Genomic DNA, 14,403 nt, shown 5'->3' with positions numbered 1-14,403 from the left:
TATGAATATCAACGTACGGTAATTTGCTTAAAACACCAATAAAAACAAACCCATGTAACAAATCTAAAGCTAACCCATCTAAAAATTTAACATTATTCAAGTGCGCTTGGGAGGAGACGGAATTAAAATATAGGTAGGTAGGTGGGGATGCCCACCATCCACTCATTCGATGTTATGTTAGTTTCGGGTAACAACACTGACAAAACAGACTGTTTCCTGTACACCAGGAAACAATTTGCAACGCTGAGTGGTAACTAAATGACGCATGGTGATTTAGCGGGCTAGGGCATTCCAGTCGGATTAAGCCTATAAGGGTTTATATCTATGGACTAGTGTTTGTTTATTGTTCACATAATGCCACCCACGGATGAGTGAGTCTCGTCACCCTCGCCTAAATGTCGGGACTAAGTAGCCAAGCCCAGGGCTCCTATGCTCCTGATGGGAAAGAAACGGGATTTGATGATGGATGGATTGATGGATTAATTATAATAATAATAATAATAATAATAATAATAATAATAATAGCAACAAAAACAAATGAACTAAAGTGACCAACGAACCCAAGAGAAGAAAAACGTAAACAAAAGTCATCACCTCCATTATCATCACATCATCATCATCATCATAACCCAATTTCGCACTATTTCAACTGGGCGGGAAACATGACGAAAAAAAAAAAAAACTGCCCAATAACAAAAGTAACAAGAGGGCTGACACCATAACTATCGCGTATTAGCAATTGCCGCACAAATGAGGTCACCGTTGCTCTCCCCCTTAATATCGGCGCTAAATTAAATACTAATATGCTACGCCAGTGGATGATAAAAGTGAAGATATGGATATGGGCGTAATGCTTAAATATACTACGTTTAATAAATGAGCAATTTACATATTCATAAATCGGACACAAAAAAATATCAATTAATAGTAGTAGAAGTAGGTGTTGCAATAATAATAATAATAATAATAATAATAATAATAATAATAATAATAATAACAATAATAATCATAATATAAACTACAACAGCAACGGCAACAATAAGTGATAAAAAATAACAATAATGATAAACAGCAACAATAATAATAATATTAATAATAATAATAATAACAATAAACGCATGAAACTGGGTCAGGATAATAATACTGCTGCTGCTACTAATCCTAATGATGATGATAACGCCAGCCATAAATCACAAATGACTCAATCTCTATCCGCCATATCCCCCCCCCCCCGTCACGCAGGTCACCAGCCACAGCAACACACAATCGTCACCCCATCACCGAGTCAACATTAAATTGTGTCCGATCAATTATGGATGGAAATGTAAGAGTATGAGGGGCGGCAAATGAACGCTCTCCAAACACGTGGCTAAATGTATCACTTTCAATAACCATGCGGGGGGAAAATGTGCACACGTGGCAAGGTTTCAATTAACTACGTCAGTCCGATGGTGTTTACTGTATTTTAGTCTTGCTATTAACAAATGATTATATTCAACTTGGGGACAAAACTCATTCAGGGATTTAATGAAGGCTTAATCTAACCTTCCTAGTTGACAAAATCTGATGAGTCAAATGGTGTATAATTTGCAAGAATAAAACAATAAACGTCACAGGACTGAACGGGTTAATGGTTAAAAAGGAAAAAAAAACGCGATATTTAAAACTTGGCATTAAAATGTATGGCACGTGGATATATTTAAAAAGTACCGCTAGCTGGCAATGTAAAACTGCTGACTTTTCCTGGGTACAAAAAAAAGTTATTAATTGTATTTTTGGGGAACAGTTGCAACAGTGAAATTCATAAAGAACATATCAATACCAAACCAAAAGATACCGTAATATTATTATTATTATTAATAAAATATTGTAACAATAATAATGAAAGTAATATTATTATTAATAGAAAAAATAATGATAATAATAATAATATAATAACAACGAAAACGTGAGAAACATTCACTTATCAAGGAAACTTCCTGTATAATTTACCTAAGCCGAATGAGAAACAAACCACGGCTTCAAGCAAAAGAAAAGACTCTTCTGCACGTTTCTTTACCCTCTCCATAAAGAAAAATAAGCAATAAACGAGCAAATAAATAGGCAAATCACCAACTACCACATCAACTTTCACTCCCCTCAAATTAAAAAGACAAAATGATATCTACCTCAACTGGCCCTCAACCACCCACAACTGAACCACAACAATCCAAGCTACTCACCCCAAATCCTCGAGGTCGTAAAACATGTCCTTGCTGGAGTCGTGTATGTAGATCTTGACGGAGGGCAGGTCCAGGTACTGCATGGTGAGCTGGTTGGGGAAGGACCGCACGAAGAGGGCCTTCACTGTGTCCAGGGAAGTGATCTCGTTCGGCAGCAGGGCTCGCTTGGTCTCCCCGCGGAACTGCAGGAACACCAGGCCTGTCGGGAGAGACGGAGGGATCTGATGAAGAGTTCTGAGAGATGGACTGAAGCAGGAATGAAATATATAACAGAGGCATAAACATAAAATTGAGGCATAGGGACAAGACCAACCCTGCTGGGAGAGACAGATATAATGAAGGTTCTGAGAGACGGATATGTAGATGAGAAACATAGAGAAGGTTTTGGAGACCGATGAAGAGGTAGGAAAGAATGATAAATATAACTGTGTACTGTGTCGCTTGGTCTCTACCTGATGCTGCAATAAAACCAAGCTTGTAGAGAGACGGAGGGACATCATGATAAGCGTTCTGAGAGAGAGAGAGAGAGAGAGAGAGAGAGAGAGAGAGAGAGAGAGAGAGAGAGAGAGAGAGAGAGAGAGAATATACTTAGATAATCTCGTTTGGTTTCACTGTAGAAACGGATGATAATCACACCTGTAGGGAAAGACGGAAAGAAATTACGAAGGGCTTTAAGAGATGGTGCCAGGCAGATAAAAGGAACGCCCAGGAATATAAGTAAGTATAGCCTCTCAGAGAAATAAATCACCCTCAGCTGCAGTGGCCGACTCTCCAGGGGGCCTTGTCGTCCTGGGATGGGATTCTCAGACATAACATTAAGTCAATTACCTGTCGTAACTTGGATTTTTGTCCAGGAAGAACTAGCCACACGGAAAATTCTGCGCTCTCCTTGTTCGTCCTGCAGGAAACGGATATAGCCTACAACAGTTTTTTTCTCTTTACTTATTTTTTTTTCTTTTTTTTAGGAGAAACACGAGACAGTAAAACTCTGCTCCCTCTTTTACATGTCCTTCCTACCTATGCAAATCATAGTTGCCATAGGGAAGTGATTTTGTTTGTAAATTCTGACCTCAGTATCAGTGTATAAAGTACACGCACAAATGCACAAACTCGGGCGTATCCGAGGTGACACAAAGTTTGTCCAATAATGTTTAAACGACCCAAAACAGATTCTGAGAGACATGATGTTTGACAAAGACAACGTTCCTCTATCCACTGTACAGACTTATATCTGTAAGGCATTTTTTTATTTTCTATTATGGCAGTCTGCTTACTTATTTCAACCAGATGCTCGATGTCTTCCACTGACAATTTCCTTTTCCAGAACTGGATACAACAGGCAGCAAGCTAGGCGGTCAACGTCAGCTTCTCATTTGCCTTTATTCTCTCTCTCTCTCTCTCTCTCTCTCTCTCTCTCTCTCTCTCTCTCTCTCTCTCTCTCTCTCTCTCTCTCTCTCTCTCTCTCTCTCTCTCTCTCTCTCTCTCTCTCCATATGTAAGTATAAGCTTTATAAAGCCTCTTATAATCCTTGTACTTTTATTAAAGACATTCCTTATATTAGCATCATTTTCCTTGCACTTAATACTCCTGGCCTCCACCCGCTCCTGGATATTAATACACATATGTTTCTCTCACAACCTTTCTATTACCTCACGGTAGGAACAGTTCTGCTAACCTACTGTTCCAATATATATATATATATATATATATATATATATATATATATATATATATATATATATATATATATACATACACATACATATATATATTTTTTTCATACATATATATATTTTTTCTTGGCTTTACGCCAGGTATCCCCGAAGGGCTAAGGCGTTGCCCCTGGGTAGAGGACATTTGGACTGGAGCGTGTAGCATTTTATGACCGGATGCCCTTCCTAATGTCTACCAATGACCATTGGGTGGATTCGATCCGACGACCCTTCGATCAGAGCGGAGCCCTCTAACCCACTGAGCCACGGCTGCTATATATATATATATATGTGTGTGTGTGTGTGTGTGTGTGTGTGTGTGTGTGTGTGTGCGTGTGTGTGAGTATTTACATCTATCTATATAAAACACGTGAGTCACAGGAACCTGAGAGAGTTACTCTAGATACCATTAACCTTTTCATGATGGGGATAAGTCTAGTCTCTATTCCTGCCAACACTACAAAGAGCTACAACGTTACGTAGCTAATACTACCTGTTATTTACCATTACCTGTATAAAGTCTCTTATCGCTTATACTCAGCCAAGCGAAAATCTGCCATACTGCCAAAGGGATTTCACATTTGCACACCATCATGTGAAAAAAAAAAAGGTTAAAAAAAAAAAAGGCCAGGCCTCCCCTGGTGCGCCATTACACAGGGGCCCCGTATGAGATATCCCCACTGTTGGCGTAATGGACGGTGGCTATTAGTGCACAGTTCATGACGTGTGTGTGTGTGTGTGTGTGTGTGTGTGTGTGTGTGTGTGTGTGTGTGTGTGATAAGGATGTTATGTGCGTATTTAGTTGAGAGAGAGAGAGAGAGAGAGAGAGAGGGGTGACACAAACACAACTAAGTACCAGCACTTAAGCATGACAATCTTGTTACGAGGAAGCGCACAGGAATACACAAAGAAACAAGGGAGAAAACACAAGGAAATAATAATAATAATAATAATAATAATAATAATAATAACAGTCATCATCGAGAAAATTAGGAGGAAAATAAAGTTGGAAACACACACACACACACACACACACACACACACACACACACACACACACACACACACACACACAGATAGATACACAGATAAACAGAAAGATACAGATAGATATGAATTAGAAAAGAATATACCATAACCAAACCAAATGAAAATAACGAGAGAGCGGAAATAAAAAAATGAAAAAAATGAAAAGGAATATAGCCCAAAGAATGCAGTGGGATGCAGGGAGGGTGAGGAAGAATGGAAAGAATGCAGGCAGAACACGGCTGAATATAGAAAGCCAATAAAGGAAGTTTAAAATTGGCGGTCTCTTAAGCCATCCTCCCATTTGCTTTATTTTTGCTATCCCTGGGCAGCTTTATTGACCTCTGGAAAGACGTACGGAGGTAATATGGTGTCTTAAAAAATATCTATGTACTAATATTTCTTGAATTACAATGGCTCTGGCTTTATTTAATTCCTTCAACCGCCACACATTTACTCAACCCTATAAACATCTATCCTGGTGAAATGGAACCTGAAAATATACTTAAAATGCTGCGTAACAACAAAATGTACGATCAGGTAAAAATAACAAAACAAAAGAGAAAAAGTAGGCCACGACTCACACAGGTAAATAAAATCGTCTGCCGTAAGCTCCAGCAGAATAATAGGACGGTGCCGAAATTGGGAGGGCGAATTGTGACAGTAATAATGTTACTCTGGTTCTCAGGAGGCACTTGGCTTTCTTTTATTGTATGGCCTCAACCGGAATAAAACACTATAACTGTCCCAATGTTTTGAGTACTAAAAAAAAAAAAAAAAAAAACTGATGAGGAGAATTACAATAAAGTAAGAATATAATAATACTATTCTTAACACCTGGCCAGTTAGGTATTTTATTCTGGCAACCGGGATGTGAAGATGCGATTTTATTCAGCAAAGGTGTGATCACGGGGCATCAGAGGGAGTGAAAATTGGTAATGGACTAAACCCTTTCTCTGCGATGACTTTTTTATGTTCGATTCTGCTACTTCCTCACGACCTTCTGCAGCTATGAAGTCTCCAAACTAGAGGAATTAGATACAGCCGTCATTGACTCCTTCATGACGTAAATCTTTCCTAAATTGAATAAAATCGTCTGGCAGCAGCGAAAAATAGAAAAAGACGTCACTATCATAGAAGAATAATATAAAACGAATACTGAAGCCATCAAGAATATGAAAATTTGATTAAGTTTTAAATGTTCAAGTATAAGAAAAAGAAATAATATTCTGAAAGAGAGAGAAAGAGAGAGAGAGAGAGGTGGGGGGGAGCTAACAAGATGCTGCTGACACTACCATAATACTCTCAGACACGAGGCGGAAATACTCTCTCTCTCTCTCTCTCTCTCTCTCTCTCTCTCTCTCTCTCTCTCTCTACTAGTATTAACGAAGCAAGCTGATGGCAAGTGAAGTAAAAAAAAAAAAATAGATAAGTGAAAGGAAGAGGAACAGAGTGGAAATTAATACTGGTGTTCAACTGGAGGAAAATACGGGGAAGAAAGATATACTGTGGGTGAAACTTAATTTTCGGTCCGATGACGTACTTTATAATATATTCCTGCTGGCCAGACGATTCTATTTTGGGGAACTTCTTTTAGCAATGGGGTTAATGAGGCTAAGTACAACGCCCTCTTCTTCTCAAACTGAAGAAAACTATGTGAGTGAAGACAGCATCAGCGTAACAGAAATTAGATGATCAGAGTGAAGAGGTTAAGAGTAAATAAAATGATAAACAATAAAGGATGAAGCAATGAAATGGAAAGGAAAAATCTCGAGTAAAAGCACATAAGCGAAAAAAAGTACTTACATAACAAAGACGCGACTAATGGGTTGACGTAAAACAATGACGGCAGGAAAAAAGGTGAAACAGCCGGAGAGAGGGCGAGGGGCAAGATATGTAACAGTATTGAGAAGAAAATATGGAACAAACAATAATAAAACAAAGATGTATGTAGAGGGAATACAAGAAATGACAGGTACATAGAGGAGGCATAATAAATGGGGAGGAGGCAAGGATGATTGGAAAAGATAAAACGGAAAACAGAGTGAAGGGGAAAAAAAGGGCTAACAAATGAAAAAGAAGGAAAATGAAGAGAGAATGAAGAAAAGATGGAAATGAGTTGAGAAGGGAAAGACTTTAATAATACGAAAAGACAAGGTGGTAGGAAATGTAAGAAATCGGTGGGAAGAGGAGAAGGAGGAGAAGAAGAAGGAGGAGGAGGGAGTCACCAGTAACAAGATCATTAATAAAGGAAGAAACACGTAACAGAACATATGAAATAACTAGCGGAAGGGAAAAATGAAAGTGGTAACCATGAAAACTGGAAAACAGCAGACAGTGAAAGTAAGGCAAGCGTAAAAAGAAAGGCGGAAGATGAGGACAGGAACAGTGAGATGAAGGAAACGGGGGAGGAGAGCAAACAAGGAAGAGGAGCAAAGCAAATACTAATCTCAGAGAATTCTACTTACAAAAACAAACTCAGAATATCTTCAGATCCAACCGTGTGTGTGTGTGTGTGTGTGTGTGTGTGTGTGTGTGTGTGTGTGTGTGTGTGTGTGTGTGTGTGTGTGTGTGTGTGTGTGTGTGTGTGTGTGTGTGTGTGTGTGTGTGTGTGTGTGTGTGTGTGTGTGTGTGTGTGTGTGTGTTTAAGCTCTTTAATTGAAACATGGGGTCAAGCTGGGTCATCCATATATGCATGTATGTAAATGCAAACATACATCCTCCCCGTCACCGTAAGTCTCAACACTCACATCATTCACTACTCAGTCACTCATATTCACTCACTTATTCACCCACATTCACTCTTACTTACTACCATTTATCCATCACTCATTCTTACACATCATATCCTGTTCTCGTTCATTTTCACGCACAAATACTCACTCATTAACCTTGCATTTCTTTCATTACATTCACTCTTATTCACTCGTTTTTACTCATTAGTTATTCACTATTCATCATATTTACTTCTCATTCATTTTTACTTACTCTCTCAACGTTATACTATTTTATTTTCACACACGGTACTCTCACTCCCTCACACCTGCCTCATTCTTACATTTCGTTCCTGCTCATCACATTTACTCTTCTTTACTCATATCTACCTATTACTCAAGCTTACTGGCTGTCAGTGCCTTCCCTTCACTTTCACTGACGTCATTCACTCAAATTTTCCTTACTCTCACTCAATTTTCATCCTCATTCATCACTCACTCACTCCATTAGATTTCCCCCCTCCCCCTCACACTCCATTTGCTTTCACTCACTTCACTCACTTTTCCACTAAACCTTCTCACTCTATTCCCTCTCTTACAAATTTTACTTTCTCACTCCCACGTCCACTTCAGTCAGTCACAAACATTCTACTGACTCACCCACTCACTCTCACTCATTCACTCACTCACTTTTCATTGTCATTTCTCTCCGCTTTACATCAGATCGAATCTTGAAAAATAATGCACTAGTATATAAATTATGTTTGCGCTGGAATACACTGGCCTGAAGTATCGAAAGGACAAAAACGATAACTTTGCAATTTTGTGTGTGTGTGTGTGTGTGTGTGTGTGTGTGTGTGTGTGTAAGAGAGAGAGAGAGAGAGAGAGAGAGAGAGAGAGAGAGAGAATTCCAACAACCCTTTCACTCCGATGACTCTCTCACATATCATTCTTGCTCCCAACACACGATTTCCTTAAGCTTTGGGGAGATCACTCGTACAGACGGAGTTAAAATAATCTCTGTTAACCCCTCCCGTACAATAACGCAATCCTTTACTTCACTCTTATTACTACCACACGACTTTATTCAGCTAAGGGAAGACAACTCGCAGTAAAGGAGATAAGAGCAAAAATTAATATAATCGATAATGGGAACACGTCGGTATTTGTTTACGTGATGTGTTCCAAACTCTCTCTCTCTCTCTCTCTCTCCATAAATACTCATTCTATAAATTGGGAACACCTGGGCATATCACCTTTAATGATGGTTTTGGAACTATGGTGCTTGTGTGTGTGTGTGTGTGTGTGTGTGTGTGTGTGTGTGTGTGTGTGTGTGTGTGTGTGTGTGTGTGTGTGTGTGTGTGTGTGTGTGTGTGTGTGTGTGTGTGTGTGTGTGTGTGTGTGTGTGTGTGTGTGTGTGTGTGCAACTTAAACCTCTTCATTATAGTCACTATTTCCACGTAACTAAGAGCTCTAACCCCTTTCAGCTCAAGTTGTTGGAAGTGTAGTCAAAATGAATGGCTGATTTGACTAGTGAACAAGACAATTTTACCCCATAATTAAGGCTTATTTAATTTCATGCAACTACAGCTTAGGATGAAGCATGAAAGGAGCTGCTCGGGTCTGTCAGATAAAAACACACTGACTACGAAGATAATTTATGATGCTTTGTTCGTGCTTCTCACGGACGGTTTTATTCAGCTGATGACAGGCCTCTTGTGTCAAACGAGTTAATGGGGTGTGTTGGTAACCCCTTTACTACCAGACGTCCCTACAAAGATGATTAAAGTCGTGTGAAGGAGGCGAAGATAGAATACAAATTATGTCGTCAGGCTTAAAGGAGTTTATAACATGAAAAAAAAAAAAAAACAGTAACGGAGAAAAAGTTAGTTAAGAAGAAAACTTCAGTAATGAAGGAAAACGTCAGTAAAGGAAAAAAAATCAGGAGAAAAAGATCAGTACATGAAAAACATAAGATGGAAAAAAAAAATCAGTACAGCACAAAATAGTAAAAGGAGAAAATATCACTATTGGAGAAATCCAGTAATGGCGATTTATAATGTGAACGTGCAATTGGAATCGACACTGCAGGATGGTACCATTACCCAAATTCTCAAGCTTTTTTTTTTTTTTTTTTTTTTTTTTGTGGTTTTGGTACTTTCGTAACACATCTTCCTTTGCCATTAAATCTGAACATGGCAATTATGTAGCCTACTGTTTGTTACTGATGCAAAGTACTCTGATGAAACAATACAAGCAGCATGCTAGAGAATGTTAAGGTACAATAAGCAAAATAAATAGCAACGAATGAGGTACTACGAAGTCGCCACTGCTACCTCGAATACGGCATCTGAGACGGTTGGGACAAGTGGAGCGAATGGAGAGAGACTGACTAGGAGTGGGTCGAGTAACTTGGGCAGGTGGAAGGAGGAGGAAAGGAAGAACGAGAACAAGGACAGGGAAGGTGGGAAAGAATGTCAAGGCGGGTGCTGTCAGGGCAAGAAGGGCCGTTACTAAGTAGGGACAGAAAGGCCGTGTCCTTTTGTCGAGGTCATCCGTAACATGCGGCGTCGGATCTGAGAGAGAGAGAGAGAGAGAGAGAGAGAGAGAGAGAGAGAGAGAGAGAGAGAGATTCATGTACTATATACTATGTACAAGCTTCAGACGACATTCTCTTAAGTTTATTCATGTTGCTACCAGACGATTTTATACAGCTTTCTACAGGCTTCCCGTATCAAAAGGTTTATTTAGACGACACGTAACTCCTACGGTTCTGAAAGCCTCTCCTAAATAGATTACGACTGTCAGATGGCAGGAGTAAATAAATAAACAGTCCCAGGTATTTACGAAATTGTCTAACAAAGTTTGTCATCATTATTTTCCCCTTAGCTTATGCTAGTCATCCAACAGAGATACAAATCTACAGAAAGAATGTAAGGCAACAGGAACATCAGGAATGTACAGTAAGTAGACAGACAGAAAAACTGACAAATGATCGACAGCTGATACACAAGAGGGACAGCCATATATATATATATATATATATATTTGACATACAAACGAGAAAGAGGGGGAGGGAGTGACACCATAACGTTTTTCAGGTAAAAGTGAAAATTAAAGAAATGACACTAGACGCAATGAAAAACACACAAATTAATAACGAGCCACTAAAAATGAAAAGGGAGGAAAATGGTGAGGAAAGTAAAAGAAAGAAAATAGGTTGAGCGAGCGTGTGAGAAAAAAAAATGAGGGTAAACAAAAAGAAAGGCAACCAAAATCCCTTTCATCACCGGCCAGGCGAGAGAGACGTGACACTGGTGTGTGTGTGTGTGTGTGTGTGTGTGTGAGAGAGAGAGAGAGAGAGAGAGAGAGAGAGAGAGCGAAGAAAGGAGGGGAGAAAGCGGGAGGTAGGAGGGGAGCAGACAGGAGGTGTGTGTGTGGGGGGGGGGTTGATGGGGGTAGGAAGGTTAACAGCGGAGGAAGGGAGGAGGCAGAGACAGAGGAGTGGGAAAGAGGAGAGTGGGAATGGCATAGAACGGAGCAACAGCTGAGAGGGAAGAGGAGTGGGAAAGAGGAGGGGAGAGAGAATGGTATGGAACGAAGGGATGGCTGAGAGGGAAGAGGAGTGGGAAAGAGGAGGGGAGAGGGAATTTACAGAACGGAGGAACAGCAGAGTGGGAGGAGTGGGAAAGGGGAGGTTAGAGGGAATGGTATAGAACGAAGGAATAGCTGAGAGGGTGGAGATGAGAGGGAGGGAGAGGAAAGGGAGAGATGGATTCCGGAAGAAAAAGCATCAAATATGAAGAGGATAGGAGACATATGAGAGAAGAGAGGATGAGAGAGGAATAATGAAAGGGGAGGAGGAAAACCTGGCCAAAACAAGAAGACAAAATTATTAGAGAGAGAGAGAGAGAGAGAGAGAGAGAGAGAGAATCAAGTCCAGCGAGGAAGAGTAAAACGTTGAGATGCAGGGCAAGGGTACCCAGACTACAAAGGACTTACAAACAAGGGAATCGCCAGTGGCCCCTACGTGAGGCTGTTTGCTTTACGGAAGGATATGAGAATGGCGTCATATCCATTACAATAACAGAAGAAGTGAACCAGAAGGCAGGATGGTAGCCTTCAATATCCTGACGCCTTTTCTATACTTCTTTTACCTTCACTTGGACCAATCTTTCGTCCTTTTGCAGCTTATTTCGCGCATTTCTGTGGCTACGGCCTTACATCCTATCCATAACACCTCTTCGTGACTAGCATGGTTTTCTGGCGTTAATCTACGGTATCAGCTCGGTACTCAAGATGGAGAGATGACAAGTTTAGGCCAACTTAGAGTCAAAGGAGTATAATATATTTTTGCGAGAACTTAGGAGAGCTCCCTAGAAGTGAAGGGTGAAGTTAGAAATTAAAAAGAAAAAAAACTTCCAGGTTAAAAAGTACCTCCAAGGCTGAATAAAATCGTCTGGAGATAACTAGAATACAAAAATAAAGTCACCGTGTTGAGAGAGAGAGAGAGAGAGAGAGAGAGAGAGAGAGAGAGAGAGAGAGAGAGAGAGAGAGAGAGAGCGCAGAATAAAGGCGAGTGTGAGAAAGAAGAGCGGAAGAAACAGTAGGATGGAGGTAAAGGGAAGGCAAGGGAGAGTAGAAAGCAGAATACGAGTAAGAGGAAAGGAAGGAATGATGGAAAAGGAAAAAGAGGAAGGCTGATGAGTGGGAAGGAGAAAGAGAGAGAAATGGAGTGAAAGAGGGATGGAAGAGAGCGAGGGGGGGGGAAGAGGAAAGGAAAGCGAAAGGGAGAAACGTGGGTGACAGGGTGTTAGAACGGGCATGGAAGAAGGATGGAAAAAAGGAAGGAGTGAAAAAGAGAGCGAAAGTGTGGGAGATGAAAGGAGGGAAGGAAACAGTCAAAGTCAAAGGAAGGAAAAATGAGAAAAGAACTATTTATGGAAGGGAGAGAGAGAGAGAGAGAGAGAGAGAGAGAGGGGGGGGGGTGAGATATAAGACAGAGATGAGGGAGCATGGGGAGTGAGGGAGTAATAGTCAAGGGAAATGGAAAGAAAAGGACGAGGATTCAAGGATGGAAATGGAGAAACAAAAACGTAACATTTCCATAATCAAGGCGTCATTTATCCATTTCACTGGTCTAATGCAGGCATGAAATCGTACTATTGTGTTAAACTCTGTGCAGACTTCTCTCATGATAGGGGCACGATAAAAACTTCATACACCCTTTCACTACCAAATAACTATAACCCTTGATGTTGCAATTCAAGGCTAATTTGAATGTGAAACCGGGGGACTGCTGGCCAGGGCTGCCTTCTGTTGCAGTCCACCATCCTCACTGGAGAATATAGGGAGGGTTTGGGGGACGCTTGTATAACTGGGCATCGGAGCCACCTGACTACCAGTATCGGTGCCACCACAGAACAGCCTCCCTCACCACCATCGAAAGATACTGTTGACAGTCACTACACGAAACGTCATCGTACTGAAGGGAAGTTGGGTGAGTGAGGGAGTATGGAAATGAGATCCCTATGGCTAAGAAATACAGCAGAAACTATGGTGCGAGTGATAATGAAAGTGACTCATCAGTGGTGGGCAGAGTCAGGGATGGTTAGAGTCAGCGAGTGATTACGACTAAGAAAGTGAGTTAACAGGCTGTGAGCAGTACGAGTCTTTCCTCCTCCCTCTCCCACCTATCCTTGTCTCCTACTTTTGTGACTGGCTATAAATTCTAGGTTTTAGGCCGGAACGTCACGTAGGGTCCATAAGGTCTGTATTATAGTATGTGCACCTCTCTCTCTCTCTCTCTCTCTCTCTCTCTATCTCTCTCTCCATACCACAATGCACTTCTCCCAACCTCACCTTTATACCCCTCTCAGTCTTCCTCCTCCCACTCCTTCACTCCATCCATCACTCGGAATCACGCCGGATCCACACCAGTTAGTTTCTCACACAACCAATATCATTTTTTTTTTTTACGCTAACCCCCACACCCCCATCTCTCTCTCTCTCTCTCTCTCTCTCTCTCTCTCTCTCTCTCTCTCTCTCTCTCAATGAATGAATGGAATGCCGCAGGAATGTGACTCAAAGCAGTACAATATTTATGAAAAGAAAAAAAATGTTATTACACATACACTTTGATGCGATATGTATAAATGTGTAATCATATTATAAGTGTGCACATATGCACGTGAGTGTAATGCATACGAATAAGTGTGTTTTCGTGTCACTGCAAAGTTGAGAGTACAGAGGCGATCCCCGACCTGATCATGGCCTATTGTGATATGACTTAATCTGCTGTGCATGGCGTAAACATCACATCCACCAAATGATATAATCCTTATATGTGCTGTTCTCTTGGGACATTAGACAATTAAAGGCTTTGTACCATTTACAAGAATAAATATATGGGTGGATGTTCATATGTATACGTGCATGGGTGTGCAATTATGTATGCATTTAGTGTGTGTGTGTGTGTGTGTGTGTGTGTGTGTGTGTGTGTGTGTGTGTGTGTGTGTGTGTGTGTGTGTGTGTGTGTGTGCAGTCGGCCACACATGAGGCTCGGACAGTACCTGGTGTCTGTGTGATGCGGAGGTCACTCTGCAAATTCCGTCGTTCATACATCACACTTACTTGGTGATTTCAACCAATAATAGACATTTCCGACGATTCATGTCAGTACCATCAACAAACATGTCATTTTGTCAAGGTTCTGATTATGTCAGGGCT

General features: G+C 40.7%; 1 protein-coding gene across 1 annotated transcript in view; it reads right to left on the bottom strand.

Annotated features, from left to right (window-relative positions):
* Positions 1 to 14,403, bottom strand: part of LOC145405060 (coiled-coil domain-containing protein AGAP005037) — a 1,039,366-nt gene that overhangs the window by 896,771 nt on the left and 128,192 nt on the right. Inside the window, 1 exon segment of the mRNA XM_080276560.1 lies at positions 2,219 to 2,421. Within this exon segment, the coding sequence (XP_080132686.1) occupies positions 2,219 to 2,421 (203 nt within the window).

Source organism: Coenobita brevimanus, chromosome 65 (genome assembly GCF_032717465.1).
Source record: "Coenobita brevimanus isolate Jiangsu-jjx chromosome 65, ASM3271746v2, whole genome shotgun sequence".
In the NCBI taxonomy this organism is placed as follows: domain Eukaryota; kingdom Metazoa; phylum Arthropoda; class Malacostraca; order Decapoda; family Coenobitidae; genus Coenobita; species Coenobita brevimanus.
This window is presented reverse-complemented; position numbering and strand designations above follow the sequence as displayed.